The sequence below is a fragment of the Ovis aries genome, chromosome 1 (genome assembly GCF_016772045.2).
Source record: "Ovis aries strain OAR_USU_Benz2616 breed Rambouillet chromosome 1, ARS-UI_Ramb_v3.0, whole genome shotgun sequence".
NCBI lineage: Eukaryota > Metazoa > Chordata > Mammalia > Artiodactyla > Bovidae > Ovis > Ovis aries.
Window position 1 is genome coordinate 25,980,866 of NC_056054.1, and position 21,733 is coordinate 26,002,598.

Consider the following 21,733-nt stretch of genomic DNA (forward strand, 5'->3'; position numbering starts at 1 on the left):
TTATATCTCTTATTCAGGTTGTATCCAGTTGCCTCATTAACATTTGGATTTCTAATCATCATATCTGACTTAACATTTAATAATATGTTATTTGTTTCTGTCCCCACTCCTACACCAAATATGCTCCTTCCTGTTCTTCCCTATCTCAATAACTCCGCCCTTCTAATCACTGGAGTCAAAAACTTTGGAGCCATCCCTCTTTACTCCCACTCATATTTTATATCTAATCCATCATTCCTGTGAATTTTGCCTTCAAAATGAATCTGGAATCTGAATATTTCTCTGCCTTCACCACCACCACTCACTTCTGCCTTTATTCTTACAGTCTTTTGCAACACAGCAGCCAGAGTAACATATTCATCTATGAGCCAGTTCATATTACTCCTTTGCTAAAAATGGCTCCCCATTTTATTCAGAGAAGTGGCGGCAACTACTCTCTTTCTCTCACTCAGTTCTAGTTACATTGTCCTTCTTACTCTTTCTTGGACAAGCAAGTTATGCTTCTATTTCAGAGATTTTGCATTTGCTGTTCTCTCTACCAGAAGGCTTTTCTTCCCAAATACCTGCGTGGTTTGCTCCTTATTCCTCCAAGTTACTTAAATGTTGCTTACTCAACAAAGCCTCTCCTGACCGAAGAGCAAAATCCCTATGATGACAGGCCTCTCTCTTGCTTTCCTGTCTTCTGTAGTTTATCTCACCATCTCATCATATATATTTACTTCTTTGTATGTTTCTTGTTGGTCTCCCTTGAATGTAAGCCCCATGAGGGTGGAAACTTTTCTGTTTTATTTCACTGGCATATCCCCAACAACTACAATAGTACTTTGAACAGGTACTCAAAATATTTGCCAAGTGAATATACAGGTTAATTATAATAAGTACCATTTATTGAGCAATTACTATATGCCTGTCTTCATGGGGATTTTGCTTTTTGGTCAAAAGAGGCTTTGTTGAGTAAGCAATATTTAAAGGCTTCCCTGGTGGCTCAGACGGTAAAGTGTCTGCCTGCAATGCGGGAGACCTGGGTTTGATCCCTGGGTCGGGAAGATCCCCTGGAGAAGGAAATGGCAACCCACTCCAGTACTCTTGCCTGAAAAATTCCATGGACTGAGGAGCCTTGTAGGCTACAGTCCATGGGCTTGCAAAGATTTAGACACAACTGAGCAATTTCACTTTACTATATGCCAGGGACTTATAAGATAATTGCTATCGTATTCACAATTTCTAGATGAGGAGACAGAAGAAGTTAAATAACTTGCCTAAGATCCTATAGCTAGCAAGTAATAGAGCCTGGATTTGAACCTAAGCAATCTAGTGCTAAAACTCATGTTCTCAACCAATATGTAATATTATCTCAATAAAACAATGTTAGATGATAACCTCAAAATAAAAACAAAACCAGACTAAAAAGTGTAAAAATGTCTAACTTTTATTTTTTCTATGGTGACTCTATCACAGCCTCTTTGAAAAGTTTAAATACTAAAGTTCTCTCAAAATCCTCTTTTTGATGCCTGTGCTTTGCTACTGCTCTAAGTATGGGCCTAGTCTCCTTTAGGGTGATCAGGCATTGGCCACAAACCTGCTTCAGTGGCCCTTCCTGCAGAACCAGGAGGTCTGGATGAAGGGCAGCTCCATTAAGAAGCCATTGTCGCAAGTATCACTCCACCCATAAAATAGTTCTAGGAGAGCAGGGAAGCTGGTAGACAGCACTAACACCTTGCTTCCTTTTCCAAATCATCCATCAGAAATGCTTCGGTGGCTCCCTTCAAGGTCACCATACTGTGAGCAGGGAATGTGACACAGAAGGGGTGTGCATTCTGACTCAACAAGCTAAAGGTTGTGTGTGACCTCGCACAGTTTATATATATTCTCTGAATTTCAATTCCTACATTTGAAAAGTGGGAATGAAAATATCTGTCTTGTGACACATATATGCTATTGATCCTATGTATGAAATACACAACTAATAAGAATACACAGCAGTAGTATAGAAAACTCTACTTAATGAACTGTGGTGACCTAAATTAGAAGGAAATCTGAAAAGGGGGATATATGTACATGTATCGGTTTGGTTCAGTTTCTCAGTTGTGTCCAGCCCTTTGCGACCCTATGGACTATGTATAGTGATTGATTCTGCTGTACGGTAGAAACTAACACCACGTTGTAAAGCAATGCTACGCCCACAAAAATGAAAAACAAACAAACAAACTGTAATGTCTTGCTGGATTGTTTTAAGGGCTAAGTGGGAGACTTTTAGAAATGTTCATGGAGTTAGGTACAAGGTTTTAGATGTCCAATGAATACAAATTCTTTACCCTGCCTCTCAGGGCCATGTAACCAGCAAATGAGACGATGACTATGAGACTGATTTTTCAAATGCAGAGAACAGTGCACAGCTGAGTAGTCAGACATGTGGAAATCCATATGAGTGAATATCTTACTTTTCTTGCTCCCCAGGTCATATTTCCAACCTCCTCTGCAAACTCTTCATCATTTGTAAGAAGGAAATTGTCAAGGATGCTGCCTGATTTCATCTGTTGAAATGAAAATGATGGGATTATTAGAACTAGGTCGACCAGCTTAAAAAACATCAACCGGAAGCTTTGCAAAATGCAGATTCCCAGGCCAGGAGCCCAGAGATTTTAATCAATAACTGAGGTGGAGTGAGGGGATACAAAGGTGATTAAGAATAGAAAAGCTCCAGAATGCTGTACCACCTTAGCTGATCTGCTCTAGAAATAAGTTACATTACTATTTCCCAAGATGCTATTTCCCCTAAGCCTCTGACAACTCTTTCAGAGGGTTGTGAAGAAATTTCCATCACTCTGTCAGGCTCCAAATTGCTGCCCAGTGGCTCTTGTCCCGGTTCAGATTGACAGGATCTTCACTTACAGTTGAAACTTACAATTTTTAAGGTTCTCTCCTCAATATAGTCAGAAAAACTAAAAGAATACAAGGAAAAGAAAAGGTTTGACAAGAAGTGTGAGCACAGTTCTCTACCATATTTCTCTATTTTCTTAAAATAATATACTTAATATTAACAATTACAGAAAAAGATGAATTAGTTCAGTGATGAATAATTTCAGTGTTCATTGGACTTCCCTGGTGGTCCAGTGGTTAAGAACCCAAAATTCCATTGCAGGAGGCACTGGTTTGATCCCTAGTCAGGGAACTAAGATCCCACATATCATAAGGAGTAGCTGAAAAAAGTACTTTCAGCATTTATCAATGATAAAGAAATACAATAGGAAGAGCAGAGGTCATGGAGTCAGACCAACTCAACCACATACTATCTGTGTGACTTTGGGGATATTATTCAACTCCTCTGAGCCTATTCCCTCATAGTTCAGTTCAGTTGCTCAGTCATGTCCGACTGTTTGCAACCCCACAGACTGCAGCACGCCAGTCTGTAGTCCCTGTCCATCACCGACACCCGGAGCTTGCTTAAACTCATGTCCATTGAGTCAGTGATGCAATCCAACCATCTCATCCCCTGTCATCCCCTTCTCCTCCTGCCTTCAATCTTGCCCAGCATCAGGGTCTTTTCCAAGAAGTCAGTTCTTCACATCAGGTGGCTAAAGTATTGGAGCTTCAGCTTCAGCATCAGTCCTTCCAATGAATAGGACTGATTTCCTTTAGGATGGACTGGTTGGATCTCCTTGCAGTCCAAGGGACTCTCAAGAGTCTTCTCCAACACCGCACTTCAAAAGCATCAATTCTTTGGTGCTCAACTTTCTTTATGGTCCAACTCTCATATTCATATATGACTACTGGACAAACCATAGCTTTGAATAGATGGACCTTTGTTAACAAAGAATGTCTCTGCTTTTTAATATGCTGTCTAGGTTTGTCATAGCTTTTCTTCCAAGGAGCAAGCGTCTTTTAATTTCATGGCTGCAGTCACCATCTGCAGTGATTTTAGAGCCCAAGAAAATAAAATCTGTCACTGTTTCCATTGTTTCCCCATCTATTTATTCCCTCACAAGTGAAGTATTAAAAATAACTCCCTTGCAGTGTTGTCATGAGCATTAGAAATAATATAGTGTTTATAACAGTCATAAAACACAGTGTTTATAAGTGAGTGAGTGAAGTCACTCAGTCATGTCCGACTCTTTGTGACCCCATGGACGGTAGCCTACCAGCCTCCTCTGTCCATAGGATTTTCCAGGCAAGAGTACTGGAGTGGGTTGCCATTTCCTTCTCCAGGAGATCTTCCCAACCCAGGGATCGAACCCAGGTCTCCCACGTTGTAGGCAGACACTTTACCTTCTGAGCCACCAGGGAAGATAGTCATTTGATAAATGGTAAGTTATTATCATAATTTTTCAGTATCTGAATATGTTTCAAAAGAAACACAGGAGGGTCTTTCTGGATTTTTAAACTTCAGCACTGTTAAATAAATCAGCAAATTAATTGTGTGAGAGCAGTTGTGTGACCAAGAGAAAGTTTGCAGCATGTGTTATCCTCATAGCCTCCCTCTCAGGTTTGAAAAAAAGTTCTGTTTTGCTTTTTTAAATAAGAAAGAAGTTTATTTGGCTTACATCATCTCACCAACCCTGCCTTCAGCAAAAAAATAAATGACAAAATAGCCACTTTGGATAGAGATTGTTCATTTCCTCTGAGCAATTTGAAAAATCTGTTTTAATAATTTTTTATGCAACTTTATGATTTTTTTCTTTGGGATTGTTTTTTTTCTTTTTTGAGTTGGATGTTTTGTTTTTTTCTTTTGAGTTGTCAGTAGCCTTGGTTAGAGAACTGCCCATTTTTTGGCTCTTCCATTGTTCCTGCTGCTGCTGCTGCTAAGTTGCTTTAGTCATGTCATTGTTCCTACTCCCACCAGAAATGTTTCCAATCTCCTCTGTTCTCTTTGGTGCTCCTTTACCTCCATCCCCCTTACACTAAACTCATGGCTCTGCCTCCAGCTGAGAATCAGAACATGAGGGCCAGTCCTGCTTCCTAAACCTCGCTACTGGAGGGACCTCAGTCTACTCTATCCTCTCTGTGTCTCCATGTTTTTATCTGGACAATGAAAGAAAATATAACTTCCCTGTTTCCTTCACACACTTCTCAGGAGAGAACCTGTGAGAAAGACTTTTGTGAGACTATAAAGCCTAAAAAATTAATTCACTGAAAGTTACCTAGTTTCCTTGATGTCCTGCTTGAATCATAAAATGGAAAGAGTATAGATTTAGCCACTTACTAGCTATGAGATCTTGACAAGTCACGTCACCTCTCTAAGGCTTCCACTTCTTGGTCAGTAAAATGAAGATGATAAACCCTAACTTCCACCCCCATAGGGCTGTGACACAGACCACATGACCTGAGGAATGTCAACGTGCTCTGCATTATGACTGCTAGGCTGTACTCCTTCAAAGATCATAAGGAGTCCCAAAGCTAAGAGAAAGTGTTTTCTTTGTTCACTGCCGTCTCCTTCCAGCCTCTGTCCCAATGAAAGACGGCAGTATCTTCTGCCTAAGAGGAAAAAAATGAAGCAAAGAAAAGGAATTTTGTATGGAAGAGAGCAGGCTGGGTCGGGAACTAAGCAGAAAGATTAAGAAACTTACTAGGCTAGGACCTGATGCAGAGGGTGATGGGTTCACAGAGCATTTGGAAACCCAGGCTGGAAGAGCCAGTGAGCAAATCCTCGCTCATTTCCACGCTGAGATCGCTAGGCTTTCCAGTGAGATGCAGGGACCCTGTGGTAAGCTGAATGTGCTGGGTTGGCTAAGTGAGTAGGGTGTAGTAGTACTTGGGAGTGCCAGACCCAACTAGAACTTAACAGGATGCCTGCAAGGGTGATGTCAGCTGTGCAGAACTGTGTTACAAGAAGAAAAATAGATAAAGAGATCTTGCTGGAGTTTCAGAAATGTTGTCTCTCAAGATTCATCCCAGACCTGCTGGATCAGAATCTGCATTTTATTAAGATCTGAGTGATTCGTATGCGTATGACAGTTTGAGAAACACTCCTTCAGCACAGTTTAAATTCTCAAATAGGAAGTTTTGCCTATTGGAGGAGGAAGATAGAACTCAGAGCAATTAGCGCCAAATAATTTTAAAATTTTGTAGATGAACAAAGATACTGTTTAGTGTGTGCTGTAATGTTTTCTATGGAAAAAAAACCCAACGCATTTTAAGGAAACAATCAGATTAGCATGTTAACATGACCACATATTTTTACAAGATGTAGAAAGTTCCTATTATTAAAAAGGGACAACTGAAAAAAAAGAGGTAATGGGAACTTGTAGAGACTGTATCCATATTCTTCAGGTAAGAAAGCAAAGAAAGAAGAACATATGTCCCTCTGCTCTTTCTTCTTTCCTTCTCTCCTGAACCCCTACTGTGTACCTGGTAATTTACCTACCTCATCTCCTTGCACTTGTATGCTGACGTCACTGAATCAGGAAACCAATAAAGTTGAAATAAATAATCCAAGAAAACTTCAAATAGTGGGTGTCTGTTAGCAGCCCTGTTAGACCTTTAGCAGCCCTGAACTGTAGAAATCACTGGTCAGAGACAGAGATTTCCCTGGCCATGAAACATTCCAGAATATACCCAAGAACCAGTGGCTTCACTTTCTAGAGGCTCCATTGTACAGCTGATGTAGTCAGTAAAGGACTTAGGCTGACAGGTCTTTGAATCCTGTCTCTCTCATGCACTACCTGTGTGCTCTTGGGCACATCACGTGACATTTCTTATTCTTAATTCTCTCAAATACAACATGGGGTAATAATAAGCTGATAGTAATGTTTACTTTCCCTTCCTCTCCAAGGGAATTCCAATGCTACATAGATTGTAGTTTCCAAGAGGTCTCCTGGGCTAAAGTTTTCCCTTTGGGGCATGCACTTGAGGTACTCTCTTTCTCCTGAGTTGGGGAAGAATCATAACAGGTCTCATTGGAAGAAATCAACAGTCCGACAGCCTGAGTTTCTGAGCCCCCCTCTTTCCCTTCCAGTCAGAGCCAGGAAGAGGCAGGCAAGGTCAGGATTTGTCATCATGGCTGGAACAATCAGCCCCAACATCTCTCTGGGGATTTTAGCATTTCAGAGTTTTACCACATCTCTGATTCCCTTTTATCTCCAGAACTACCCCCCAAGATTCATATAGGACTAGACTAGCAATGCAAACTATTAGAACACTGAATCTAGCCTCAGAAAGGCCTGTACTCAAATCCCAGCTTCTCTGCTTACCAGATGTGTCTTCAGGCAAATTAGCTAACTTTTCTGAATGTCAGTTTCCACATTTAGGTACAAGGGATTTCATAGTGAGAATTAAATGGCATTTGCAGAGTCCCTGAAATAGAGCTTGGTATAGGGTAAAGACTAGGTAAATTTTAGCCATTATAATTATCAGGATAAATATAACTAGTCCCATTTTAAAGATGAACAGTTTGAGATTTAGAAAGAATAAGGCTCATTCAGTTCTTGTAATTTCCAGACTGGAGCTCTCTCCACTCTGTGGAAACTTCAGAAGGACTATTGTTCAATGGCTCTGAGCCCAGAGAGCTTTACCTGCCAAAGGTCCAGGCCAAGGACACTGATGTAATAGTGGCAAATGTTGGGGTCAGGCTTATATTCAGGGTTGTCTATTTCTGGATGAATCCACTCCCCCTCGTAATTGGAATTGTCAATGATCCGAGGTTCCCATTGCCCTTAAGCAAAGAACCAAAGAGTGAACGTGGCATTAGTATTTTTCCATTCTTCTCATGCAATTAGAAAGACTAATCAGTTTATAAAGACAGTTGTGGATTAGGCATAAGGATTCAGAGCAGGCTTCCTGGAGCTTCTTTCGTTTTCTTTGAGCTAACTCACAAGACCCTTCCAGGTTCCTCTTTCTCCCCAGAGGGATCTGAACAAGGTGGCAGAGACTCATTATGAGCCTGGTTCCAGCTCTCTGTGCAAGTCTTATCATGGGGTTAAGAAACGTAGCTTCATAGGAAACACCATCTAAGGACTCTGGACTTGGGGCCATTCTCTTCATGGTGTACAGCACAGGAAACTGGGGCCAAATAAAACAATACTTATTTCAGTCAGTTCTATTTCTGGACCATTTGATAGTTGATTCCTTTACTTCCCTCTCACTTCTGACATGAGGTCAGGACTTGGCCCTTAAAAAGAAGCCCCCCTACCCCAGCCTGTTTGGCTATTCATGTCCTACTCTTTAGACTTTTGGTCCCTGACCCCAGACCCGTTTCCTGTTTTGATCATGTTCCTTTGGCTGTTATCCACCACTTGGGACAAACTCTTTGCTTAGGGCTCCCTGGACCTCTGCCTCCCAGCATCGAGCTTGACCAGCCCACCTGCTCCCAGTCAGACACAGCTGTGAGTACCGTGCCCAGATGAAGCTACAAACTTATGGAGGTAAACAGGGAAGGGGGCAATGGGGAGGCGGGAAGATGACCACAGGATCTTAGTGTTTCTGTTCTGTAAATTAAAGTTTACACCATCTCTTCTTAATTCTCACACTGATTGGAAGGAGAGACGCCCCCTCCCCACCGCACCGCCGCTCACCTTATACTTCAAGTTTGGTGTCAGGGGCCCTTCCCACTCCCCATCCATTGCCTCATTCCAGTCGTCTGGCTTCTTGGTGTCTGGGTCAGGGATGTATTCAAAGTCTTCCCAGTCCTAAAATAAAACGTCCCTCCATGAAGACAGATGGGTGGGCCAGAATGAAACTGGGGTCCTGAGTATGTCAAGTGGGCCTGGTGCCTTGCGCCTGCTGCTCTCCTGTCCTCATCCCTATGAAAGCCCAGCTTAGGACTCTGCAAACAAATCCAATACATGCGGCAGAGAAAAAGCCTTTAAGCAATCCAGCCTCTCCTCAAATTCTCCATTCTTCTGACCCTGACAACTTTAAGCTCAGAGAAGCTGGGAGTTTTCCTTATCCTGGCCCTCTCCCTTCCACAGTCATATGCCTCATTATTAGAACAACTCTTCTAGCCTGTGTCTCTCTTCCTAAAGACCTGTCTTAGTGACCTGGCTTGGACCCCAGCATGCTCCCAGGTCTGTATCAGTCCTCCTTTGTACCCCAGCTCCCTTCTATTTCCTAAGACAACTCCAAGTTACAGCCTGTCCTAACTTTCATATTTCTTCTGCCCTGGAGCCCCTAAAGTTCTGCTCTATCTACCTGGCAGTTCACCTTGGTATACTGACCATTTCTCAGACTTAAATAAATGCTTTGATGCCAAGCACACTAGGCTCACAGTCTTTCACCAGCATAAAGCTCCCTAGTTCCTGGGCTCTCTCAGTTGCTTTGTGGTTCTGAAATATTAACAGTCAGCATCTTATCCTGGGGCCTATAGACTTGAAAGGTCCAGCCTACCTAAGTAGTTTCTACCTTCTCTAGGTCTACTCAACAGGGAGCATGGAGGCCTGAGCCTCTCCACTCTGCCCCAGGCCTAGATCCATCCCTGACTACATTAGGTGCGTGATCTACACCAGGAGGAATGGTCGATAGTTAGTCTTGCTGCTTTGAGCCTGCCTTCTGGGTCTGGAACTACCCAGCCCCTAATTTTCCCAGGGTACTGAAGGTCCAGACACTGCTTGATCATCTGCCTTAATTATCTGACCATACCTCCTTCCTCCTGGGTTTGGAGCCCATTGAGTCTCCTTACACACGGCTGGGGCTTGCCCACTTCTCTACAGGCTTCTCTTTAGGGAATGAATTCCAGTTGCTGGGTGCCATGCTGCTCCTCACTTAACCCTGACCATCTCCTCTACATGAAGCTGAATCTGCTCTGCCCTAAGGAGCAGCAGCCCAGCAGGTGAGGCCCTCCATGACCTGGCTCCAACAGAGCATTCCAACTCATCTCCCACTCACTCACCGCCTTGAACTTTATGTTCCCAAAATACTAAACTACATCTTTCAGTTCTTTGCATAACCATGTTATTTTCTGCTTAACTGATGTGTCTTCATACCTGCTGTGGGTCTAGTATATCTTCCCTTCAACTCAATTTCCCTTGCTCTAGTGAATTTGCTCTTTGAAATTTAGTACACAATTAACATATAAATGCCATGTATTAAGGACTTATCATGTACCAGGCACTAAATTATATATATTAGCTCATTTAATTTACAACAACTTTCACATAAAGGTATTATAAAAACCCTGTTTGTGAAATTTCACAGCACCTAAGTTCCTTGCCCAAGGTCTGTTTATAGGTGGGATGTTATAGTTAGTAAATGGTGGTACTCCGATACAAACCCATATCTGTCTGACCCCAGAGTCCCATCACCTACACCCCAACTCAACCTGAATTAGGAACCTACTCATGGCTCCCACAGGATTTGGCTTCCTTGACTCTCACCATTAATTACACAGTGTGACCTGCATCTGTGCACCTGCCTGCATCCCTCACTAGATTCTGAAACCCAAGCGGATTCACAGTCCCTGAATTGTTCTATTCATAGCTGTATCCAGTACAGCTTTCCAGTGACTAATAATGAATCAGTCTGTATACTCCACACATTTCCCATTTCAGTAACTTTGGTGTGAAATATACCCAGATTCAAATGTTGGTTCTAATGTACGTGAGCTTGGGCAAGTCACTTCATTTTTAAGTGTCAGTTTCCTTATCCTCATTGAGGCTGCTAGCAGGATCAATAGATCCTGAACAAATGTGACGTGCTTTCCTCTTCCCTCCATGCTTCTTTGGATACCAGTATTCAGCTGGATACCTCCTTGAGGGACTGTTGTCTCTGGTTTGTACTCCATTGTTTCCAGCCTCCTTTGCCCATTCCCACAGCTAAGATCCCCTGTTGCTTCCCAGGAAACACCTTCTGACCTCAGGTTTCTTATCTTCAGGATCTTCTATTTGCAGCTGTTCATCCCGTTTCCTTGGTTTCTGGGCATACGGGTCTTTTATCTTCCTGGGAGGCAAGAAGGCCCAGTTGTCCTCCAAATCCCCAGCTTTTACTTGCTTATTGTCAATTTTATTGACAATTATTCCCACTGGGGCAAATAATGAGAGTGTACAGGTAAGTATCTTTATTGATCTAGAAAGAGAAAGAGGAATATTTCAGTCCCCTGTTGGACCTCAAGCATTAAATGCACCATCTAAAACAGACCCTCAGTTCCTGAATGCCACCTCCCACATAGTCACAAACACACTTTATCATATTCCTCATCCTATTTCTCTGGTTAACCCAAAAGAGTCTTTGGGTCTCGTTCTCCTAAGTACACATTCCTCTGGTCTCCCTTAGTTCCCATCCCTCCCTTCATCATAACTCTGGTCATCCTTTTTTCTTTTCTGGTTTTCTGTCTGTCCCACTAGACTCTAAGCTTCTCAATAGCAGGGATCGTGTCTGACTTATCTGCTCTGTCTGCATGTTCCAGAACAAGGCCTACTCTGAACAGGATCCCAAGGAGTCCCTGTATGTACAGCTCCTGTACCATCCTGGTAGGGAAAGACTTTGCCCTGAAAACAAGTTTTCCAATGACCCAGTTTCTAGGGGCAGCTCTGGACTCGGTCTCTGCCTCTCCCCTGTGCTCTGGTTGGGCCGAACTTCTTCAGTGCTATTCTTTCTCAAGCCTTCTTAATTTTTCTCATATGATTACCTCTTCTAGTAGCTCAATCCTTCCAAAAATTGTCACCTTCCTTTACAAGGCCAATTCATGCTCATCATTCAAAGTTCAGCACAGGGGAAACCTTTTCTAAGAAGCTTTTCCTAAGACACCAGATCAGGTTGGGGTGGGGTCTCCTCCATGCTCTCATAGACCCCCATTACACTAAATAGTCATTCTCCTTTGTTTGACTCCTACCTTTACTAGACTCTGAGTTCTGTGAGAACAGAGGTCACGCCTGACTTACTATCCGCAGTCCAAGGCCTAATACAGAGTTGACATTCAGTGACTTCCTGTTGAGTTGCTGATGAAATCCAGCTATTACTCACCAGGCAACCTAGATCTCTCTAGCCAAGATGTTCCTAAGGTAAGCTCACCACCTATTTCTAAGTCCAGCACTCCCCACTTCCTCCATCTCTTCCAATATCTAGCAGTGGGGAATGGGAACTTGCTGACCCTTGTTCCGAGATACAACTTTATATTATTTCCTGTCTTTCAGATCAGTTTCTTCTGTGTGAACTCCCGTAATTTATACCACTTTGTATTTCCTAATCTGCAAAATGGAGATGATAATACTTAATTTAGAGGGGTGTTATAAAGATTAAATCAGATAACATATTCAAAATGCTTGCCCTTCTCCCAAGGCTAATGACGAGCCCACACACTCACCCTGCACTCGATGGTCTTGTTGTTCTCATGATATTTCCCTCGATAACGAAGGATGACTTGTACTTTGTTGTTGCCAAAGCCGCAGATGTCAGGGCCTGGAAATTAAATCCCAGTACATGATTTTACATCACTTTTAGGCAGTTCGCCTGTTCTGTGGCCAAAACAGACATGGTCTGTGTAATCATCAGGGTCCCAGCAGGAAATAGATAGCACACACAAATTTAGGATTATTTCAGAAGAACTTAATAAAGGGACTATTTTAAATGGTGGGAGCAAGACATTGAGAAAATATAAGGAATAATGCTATATTCCAGGCTAGCAACAGTAGGGCTATTCCCAACCCTAGGCTTGAAGGGAGGAGGAGAAGAGGTGGTTATCAGAGCCCAGGGGGAAAAAAAAAATTCAGTAGAGAGGGCAGCCTAGAGAGAAGCTGTGACTTTCAATCAAGGGCACAGCTTTCTTCCCTCCTTGTGATCTTCTGCCAGGGCTCCCAGTGACCAAAGCCAGCTAGAAGCCCCTCCTGTGCCAGGCACGTAAGAGCATGTCATTTAATTCTCACAAGTAGGTATTACTATCTCAACTTTTAGTTGGGAAAATTGTGGCCCATAAAAGTTAAGCAACTTGCACAAGGTCAAACAGCAAATAAGTAGCATTGCCAAGATTTAAACCCAAGCTTAACTAAAAACAGAGCCTGGGGCTCTTTCTGCTTTGTGAAAACTTTAGAGGAAATAGTTGGTTGGTGGTTCTGAGCCCAGAAAACTGGGACAAAGGTCCAAGAATAGGTTTTAATCTAGTTTTTCAACCTAATTTCTCATGATATTGCTCTCAGACTATCCTGAACATGTGTCTACGTGCACAACTGACACACACACACACACACACACAGAGTGTGCTCTAGCCACATTGTCGTTGTTCAGTCGCTCAGTTATGTTCGACTCTTTGCAACACCATGGACTGCAGGACGCCAGGCTTCTCTGTCGTCACCATCTCCCAGAGCCTGCTCAAACTCATTTCCATTGAGTTGGTGATGCCATCCAACCATCTTGTCCTCTATTGTCCCGTTCTCCTCCTGCCTTCAATCTTGCCCAGCATCAGGGTCTTTTTTAATGAATTGGCTCTTTGCATCAGGTGGACAAAGTATTGGAGCTTCAGCGTCAGGATCAGTCCTTCCAATGAACATTCAGGGTTGATTTCCTTTAAGATTGACTGGTCTGATCTCCTTGCAGTCCAAGGGACTCTCAAAAGTCTTCTCCAACACTGCAGTTCAAAAGCATTGGTCTCATTGTTTTTTCTATTTGCATTTGAATTTCATGCCCCCGAGCTTTTGTATACACAATTTCCTATGGCTGAATTATATTTCCTCTATTTTCTTTTCTGCTTATTAAATCTAACCCATTCTTCAAAGAGTAATTAATACCTTCTCCCAAAAACCCCCAGATGGACTGAGTCATGCCATCTTTTGCAATTTCATGGCACCTCATCAACAGCTTTTTAAAAGTATGTCTTTCATTCTGTCTTTTAAAACATGACTCATATGCCTGTGTCCCCACCAAACAGAATACAAAAGGGTAGAGTAGAAAAAGCCCAGGCTTTACAGCCAGACAAATTGGGTTCAAAATCTGACTTTCCACTTATTTACCTTGGGCAAATTTCTTGCCTTTATTTTCCCATTTATAAAATGGAGATGATGATAGCCCAGAAAAACTTGTTGGGTTTTTTGAGCATCAAATAAATAATATTAATTTGAAAAAAATCACCTTAAAAGAAACCTATTTCCAATTTCCCTGCTACAACCACCATGTACATCTTCAAATATAAGTTCGTTCTGAGAAGGGGGGATTCTGAAAAAAGTAGAGGTGGAAGACACACACTTTGGAGCCCCAGAATGCTGTATTGGTCTACTTAAGGAAAGGATTAAAAAATAAGAAAGACATTGAAATATAAGAAAGAAGGAGAGTAGTGCTTGCTTTGATAGTACATATACTAAAGAAAAAAGGAGAGATGAGGGAGAAGTGATGCAGAGAGAAAAAGGGTGAAGCAGCTGAAGAGGAGGATTTGGGGAAGGGCCAGAGAGAGAGATGGAGTTAGTTGGGAATAGAAAAAAATATATAGAGAGAATTTTAAGGAAATGTCAATGTAAGATGTGTAGTTTAACATTTTCCGCTGAATGTTTGCAAAAACATTCAGTAAAATCCACATTCTTCATCAGTGATTTAGGAGTGGGATTAGCTGCTCTCATTTCTTTATTTTTATTTTTTTTAGTTTTTTATTTTTTTTAATTTTAAAATCTTTAATTCTTACATGCATTCCCAAACATGAACCCCCCTCCCACCTCCCTCCCCTTCTTTATTTTTAAATATCAACAACATTGAAACTGGTCTAAGGGTAAGAGCTAAGTAAGAGTGGACTGCCCCAAAGAGGCCCAGTATACTGAGGTTGCAGGTGCATCCACAGATGTTGGATAAAGGCAATTTCCCTGACCTTCTGTGTCTTTCTCTGCCTGGGGGGCAGGAATCTCCTTCAGACCACAAAGCCTTATTGTATTACGTATGTACATTTCAGGGTGTCTACATAGTTTCTTGTCCCTTTCTCCTATTCTTAGACATGGAGAATGTCTCTTTGTACTATAGACTTATTAATACCATGTGACTCTCCACCTCTTTGATCTATTTATATTACCATTTTGGTTTAGAATTGCTTTTCTCAGGTCTTTGAAGAGTCTTAGCACAGAGGGAGGTGGAACTATCACATTAGAAACTTCCTGCTTCAAAGAATATGAAAAAGAATGTGTGTATGTATAACTGGATATTTTATACATATATATGTATATATATATCTGATTTATTTTGCTGTAAACAGAAATTAAGACAACACTGTAAATCAACTATACTTCAATATAATAAATTTTAAAAAAGAAATTTCCTGTTCCAGGTCCATCTGAGCCTTGTCTAGAACTACAGTGGCTCTCATTAAGATCTCATAGGACCAGGACTTCCCGGGTGGTCCAGTGTCTAAGACTCTGGGCTCCCAGTGCAAGGGGACCAGGGTTTGATGCCTGGTCAGTGTTCTTGCTTGGAGAATCCCAGGGACGGAGGAGCCTGATGGGCTTCCGTCTATGGGGTCGCACAGAGTTGGACACGACTGAAGCGACTTAGCAGCAGCAGCAGCAGCAGCAAGGGACTAGATCTTGCATGCCGCAACTAAAGATTCTGCATGCCACAACTGAAAAAGAAAAAAAAGATGGATGATGCACAAGCTGGAATCAAGACTGCCAGGAGAAATATCAATAACCTCAGATATGCAGATGATACCACCCTAATGGCAGAAAGTGAAGAAGAACTGAAGAGCCCCTGTTGAAAGTGAAAGAGGAGAGTGAAAAAGTTGGCTTAAAACTCAACATTCAAAAAACTAAGATCATGGTATCCTGGTCCCATCACTTCATGGCAAATAGATGGGGAAACAATGACAGACTTTATTTTCTTGGGCTCCAAAAATTACTGCAGATGGTGACTGCGGCCATGAAATTAAAAGACGCTTGCTCCTTGGAAGAAAGGCTATGACCAACCCAGACAGTGTATTAAAAAAGCAGAGACATTGCTTTGCCGACAAAGGTCTGTCTAGTCAAAGCTATGGTTTTTCCAGTAGTCATGTATGTGAGAGTTGGACTATAAAGGAAGCTGAGCACCAAAGAATTGATGCTTTTGAACTGTGGTGTTGGAGAAGACTCTTGAGAGTCCCTTGAACTGCAAGGAAATCCAACCAGTCCATTCTAAAGGAAATCAGTCCTGAATATTCATTGAAAGGACTGATGCTGAAGCTGAAGCTCCAATACTTTGGCCACCTGGTGTGAAGAACTGACTTCTTGGAAAAGACCCTGTTGCTGGGCAAGACTGAAGGAAGGAGGAGAAGGGGATGCCATGGTTGGATGGCAACACCGACTGGATGGACATGAGTCTGAGCAAGCTACAGGAGTTGGTGATGGACAGGGAAGCCTGGGGTGCTACAGCCCATGAGGTCAAAAAGAGTCGGACACAACTGAGCGACTGAACTGAACTGAATGCCATGCATGCCGCAACTAAAAGAACCTGCATCTCGAAACAAAGATTGTGCCGCAAGTAAGACCCGGCCGAGTAAAAAAATAAAAGAAGACCTCACGTAGCTGACAGTGACTGGTATCAGAGCGCTTACCAAACATGATGTAATACTCCAATTCTGAATGCATATCCTACTGGTTCATGGTGTCAGGAAAGAGTTTCACATACCCACCACTGCAATCAATGCCTTGCTCATGTTTTACCGGAAAACTGAACCACCAAGGTCTTGTTCTCATTGCTGAATGGCTTAAATCTGATTGAGAGGGTATAAAACTTGGCATCTTCATTGGTCTGGAGACCTGAGAGCAGAAAGCATGGAATCTTTAGACTTCAATACCCTAAGAGCAGCCTCAGAAACCAAGCACTTGGTCTTAGCAATTTCTGGTACCTTCTTACATACCTGCTGCATGCCAGGTACCATCATGGATGCTTCACACACATTATTTTATTCAAGCCTCAGAGCAATTCTGCAAAACAGGTACTATCTTCACTTTTACACATTAGGAGTCTGAGTCATGGGAAGGTGAAGTGAGCTACCTAGGACCAGATAGCTAGTAAGGAACTAAACTGGGATTTTTAAGCCATGTTTGACTGACTCTTTCTTTCTCATACCATACTGCCTCTGATTTACAAGAGATACTTAAATACTGTTCTGAAGTTTTACAAAACATGGGGTTTCTACAGAGACCCCATGGGTGGCCAGAATCAGGCCCTGCCGTGCACACCTGCCGTGGTAAGAAAAGGCCCAGCGTGGCCTCTTAGAGTAAATAGTAATCATTGCTAACACCTATTGAACACTTCCTCATTACTATGTAGTATGTTTCATTCATATGTGTTACCAGTCATAATCCTCATTAAAAACTGTATGAGGTAGGCCTTACTAATTTCTCTACCTTATTACAAAATCACTGAAGCTATTTTATTTATCTAAAATCATACAATCAGTCTACTTAATTTCAGAGCCCCTAACCTGAGACTTTATCTCCCCTTCCAGACAATACTGCAGCTGTAAGGGGTATTAGAGCCTTTGTAGTCTAACTACATTGCTTTATAGATGAGAAAGCCAAGCCCCAGAGAGGGAAAGTTACTAATCTAAGATCATATAGTCACAAGTAACATACACATAAGCCAGTGTCCAGACCTCCAAGCTAGTGGTCTTTTCATTATTCCAAGCTGCTGCCCAGCTTTCTGGTTATGACTCTGTCACTTTAACTCTCTGAGCTTCACTTCCTCATCAGCAAAATGTGGATAATTAATCATATCCCAGAGGGTTCTCTTGAAAGTCAAATGGGTAAGAGATGTTAGAAGCACTTTGTAAACTGTCAATATAAAATGCAAGGGACTATCATCATTCGTGGCTGATGAGGGTCCTTCCTTTATGATCCCTGGATCATACTCTTGGTATCATACTCTTGGTGTCTCCCTGGATCACATTATGTTGTAGTTAAGTTTATTTCAGTCTCTTTGAATAATTTTTAAGCAGAGGCCTCTTTAACATAAAGATCTAGGACAAGGTCCAACATAGAGGAAATGCTCGATAAATATGTGTTAAATTGCACAGGATGATCACAGGTCCCGATTCAGGTGTCTCTTGAGCATTTATTATACACTAGGCTCTGTGCTAAGCACTTTCATGTCCGATATTGCATTGCTGCTGCTAAGCCGCTTCAGTCGTGTCCGACTCTGTGCAACCCCATAGACGGCAGCCCACCAGGCTCTCCTGACCCTGGTATTCTCCAGGCAAGAACACTGGAGTGGGTTGCCATTTCCTTCTCCAATGCATGAAAGTGAAAGTGAAGTCGCTCAGTTGTGTCCAACTCTTTGCGACCCCATGCACTGCTGCCTACCAGGCTCCTCCACCCATGGGATTTTCCAGGCAAGAGTACTGGAGTGGGTTGCCATTGCCTTCTCCAGATATTGCATTAGGAGCTGTCTATATTTTAAAGCATATGCTCATACTTAAGACTTCACCTGTGGTCCAGTGATTAAGAATCTACACCCCTACTTCTAAAAGAAGAATCTGCCTCCCAATGCAGGGGTCACAGGTTCAATCCCTGGTCTTGGAACTAAGATCCCACATGCTGCAGGGCAACTAGGCCTATGTGCCACAACTAGAGAGCTCTTGTACTGCAACAAGAGAAACAGCTAGAGAAATGTATGCCACAACCAGAGAAAGCCCACTGGCCACAATGAAGAGCCTACATGCTGTGATAAAAACCCAGTGCAGCCAAAAAAAAAAAAGTGAAGTGTATGCTTATTTCGCCAAAGACCTCAGGAAGGCCAGAGTAGACAGAGAAGGCTTCATGGAGGAGACATGGGCACAAAGGAAAGAGTATAAAACCCATGGGCAGAAGACCAAGCCTTGAATCTGCACTCCACCCAGTGTAGCTGTGTAGCCATGTGATTTCCCACATCTCCAAGCCTCATTTGTATCCAGAACTCTTTTAGACAACCAGGGGGCACCTAATGAACCTGAATAGGATGAGATATGGGGCAACAACCAAGAAATCAAGCTGAGAGGTGGGTGGCTGTGCACACTGCCCTCAAGAGTCCCTCAGACAGTGTCTGTTCTCTCTCTGGAAACAATTTTCCAGAGTGGATTAAAATGAGATTTTAAAATGTACAAGCCAATTCATAATTCTCTCCTTTAATAAACACGAAAATGAGATTCATAGTAGTATCCAGGAGAGAGAAGATGGGAAATTACTCCAGAGGACAATCAATGGATTCTATTTATAGAACAAAAGCTTTCTCAGACGAAAAAAAATAAAAAAGACTTTGCCTAGCGTCCCCCTTCCCTCATAATGTTATTTGGTTCTTATGGCAGCCCTGCCTAATGAACATGGTAGATGATGATTAGCATCTCCATCTAATATCGAAGCTCAGAGAAGTGAAAAGACTTGCCCAAATTATGCAGCCAGCAAGTCATGGCCCCAGGTCTGTCTGCTCAGTTCTCCATCGTAGCAAGCAGCTTTGGGGGAGAGCAGTATTGGGGGCTTATATAGTACTGTCCCCTGTTTCAAGTGCAGAATGTTAAATTTTAAAAAGCTTAGGATTGCGGAAAGCAGTGTAGTCCTGGGTAAAGAACACAGTCTGGTGTCAGATTTAGAATCAAGTCTCAGCTTCACCTCTTGCCAGCTGTGAATATAGCCTTGGGCAAATTGCTCAACCTCTCTGAGGGCCTCTGCAAAACTGGGAACCTAATAGTAACCTTCTCAATGGAGTTGTTAGGAAGATTAATGGGGTAATGTGTCTAAGGACTTAGTTTTAAATACGTGTTATTCAATAAATACAACCTTATTTTTGTAGAGACTTTTCTCCACCTACTACTTCTTTTTATATTAAGAAAAAGAAGTAAGTTGATAATCATGAATAAAAACAGTTGTATAAAAGTCAGAACTTTCCCAATGAATTAGTATATTTCTGGATTCTTGTAATGACCTTTATCCTTTTCTATGTCTCCATAAAACTTTCCTGTAGTGAGCTGAAATTTGCCATAATCGACCCATGTTTAGATACTACCCATCGTTTTTTCCATCCATTTTTGGGATTAAAGAAGAAAAAAAGCAGCATATAGAAATGGTTTGTGTATTTTAAAGACAATGAAATGCAGCCAGTGTTGATCAAGTCTTATGAAGACAGTAAGGGGATATCAGAAGGTAACTCCAATATTCCTGTAAACCCCCTCACTATCTGATGCCTGAACCCACTATTCATGTACTATTATGTAGTTAGTGCTCCATTAATGCTCTAGTCCACCCTCCCCTATGAAAGTTAAATTCTGAAAACCATTACAGGAATGTTTGGTAAAGTGCCTTTATGGTTGAGGGACTGAGTGCTTATACATATTTATGTCTAGTAAAATAATAAAATTAGCTTACCAAGTAAAAAGATTAGCAATGTCATTTTATACTTCTTGAATTAGTAATGATGATATTGAACAATCAATTTCCCTTTACCTTTTTTATTGCTTTAAATTTTTAGACTCTCCTCTGCAGCCAAAGAGATGCTGATAAATTTGTTTCGCTTTGGCATAGATGGCATACAGACAAAGAAGCATTCTTTTGGGACCCGGCACTCCTTCCAAACATTCAGTGCCTGTCTGATTTTATGCCTCAGAATTGCTGACTCCCACTTCTTGGACCCACCACGGTCTCAGAGTCATGGGGCAATTTGGCAGCTTAAGATGAAAGAGGCCTTGAGGGTAGCTTTCAGTTCATCCCCTTCCTGCAGCTGAGTCAGTCTTTCTCAGATACCACTATCTGATATCCAGGATTATTGCCTTAGCTCTGCCCATGAAAACCCCATTTCAACATACATCCAATAATACATCCAACATACATCCAATACGATCACCACCCTGAGTGGCTCTTTGGCTTCTATTACTCAAGTCTAAAAACAAACTACCTCAGTAGTAAAGAATCCATCTGCCAGTGCAGAAGTTGCACTGAGACACGGGTTCAGTTCCTGGGTCAGGAAGATCCCCTGGAGGAGGACATGGCACCCCACTCCAGTATTATTGCCTGGAGAATCCCATGGACAGAGGAGCCTGGCGGAATACAGTCCATGGGGTCACTCAGAGTTGGACATGACTGAGCACACACACAACAACCTCCCTTCTTGAGGCCTAGGGGCTTGCTTTCTCTCTTGTCTTCCCTTGTTGCTCCTAAGATCTCAGTGTTAGGCCAGAAAATGTCAGTGACCACCTCATCCATCAGTCCAAGGGAGGGACTCCCAAAGGTTCTTTCTGCCTCAAGTTGCTGTGGCTTGAAAGAAGCAGATCCTGCTTCCTTGACCATAATTGACCCAATGAAGGATAAGAATTGATGTCAGAGTCAAAAGATTTGTTATTATGTGTTAGACCTTTACGTGGCTCACTAAAAATTTCTCCTCGTATACTCCCATGGATGATGTTTTAAGATAGGTATTATTAGTTCCTTTTTGCATTTAGTAAGTGGTGGACCTGAGATTTGAACCTAAATCTGTCTGATTTCAAACCTCTCCACTTTTCTAGAAGGAGAGGGAGATGTAGGGAAAAGTGCTATGCAGAGAAAAAACTTTTATAATAATAATAACAGCTACTGTTTAGAGGGCCTTACATGCATTATCTCATTGTAGTCTCATAACCAGGTCTTCCCTGGTGGCTCAGATGGTAAAGAATCCACCTGCAATGCAGGAGACACAAGTTCAAGATGTGGGTTCAATCCTTGGGTGGGGAAGATCCCCTGGAGAAGGAAATGGCAACCCACTCCAGTATTCTTGCCTGGAAAATCCCATAGACAGAGGACACTGGTGGGCTACAGTCCACGGGGTCACAAGAGTCAGACACAACTTAGTGACTAAATCACCACCACCACAGTCTCATAATAGCTCTGTGACAAATGTTCAATTTTTTCCCCAATTCAAAAGA

At 42.2% G+C, this 21,733-nt stretch overlaps 2 protein-coding genes across 2 annotated transcripts in view; one reads left to right on the top strand and one right to left on the bottom strand.

Annotated features, from left to right (window-relative positions):
- Nucleotides 1-21,733, top strand: part of OSBPL9 (oxysterol binding protein like 9) — a 270,472-nt gene that overhangs the window by 42,560 nt on the left and 206,179 nt on the right. The gene's annotated exons all lie outside the window — the stretch shown is intronic.
- LOC105609515 (calreticulin-like) lies at nucleotides 1,418-12,796 on the bottom strand. The gene is made up of 4 exons (XM_060409013.1): nucleotides 12,230-12,796; nucleotides 10,782-10,992; nucleotides 8,508-8,621; nucleotides 1,418-2,534 (listed from the first exon to the last, which is right to left on the bottom strand). Exons 1-4 carry the CDS (start codon nucleotides 12,256-12,258, stop codon nucleotides 2,373-2,375), a joined length of 516 nt encoding a protein of 171 aa, XP_060264996.1. The 5' UTR covers nucleotides 12,259-12,796; the 3' UTR covers nucleotides 1,418-2,372.

What these genes read in the sequence shown, in the direction of transcription:
- LOC105609515 (XM_060409013.1), bottom strand. Translation starts at nt 12,258, where the DNA reads ATGAGAACAACAAGACCATCGAGTGCAGG. An exon ending in CTGAAGATAAGAAACCTGAG is followed by an intron (nt 8,622 to 10,781) that starts GTCAGAAGGTGT and finishes GTTTTATTTTAG; the next exon opens with GACTGGGAAGACTTTGAATA. An exon ending in CACCAAACTTGAAGTATAAG is followed by an intron (nt 2,535 to 8,507) that starts GTGAGCGGCGGT and finishes TCATTTCAACAG; the next exon opens with ATGAAATCAGGCAGCATCCT.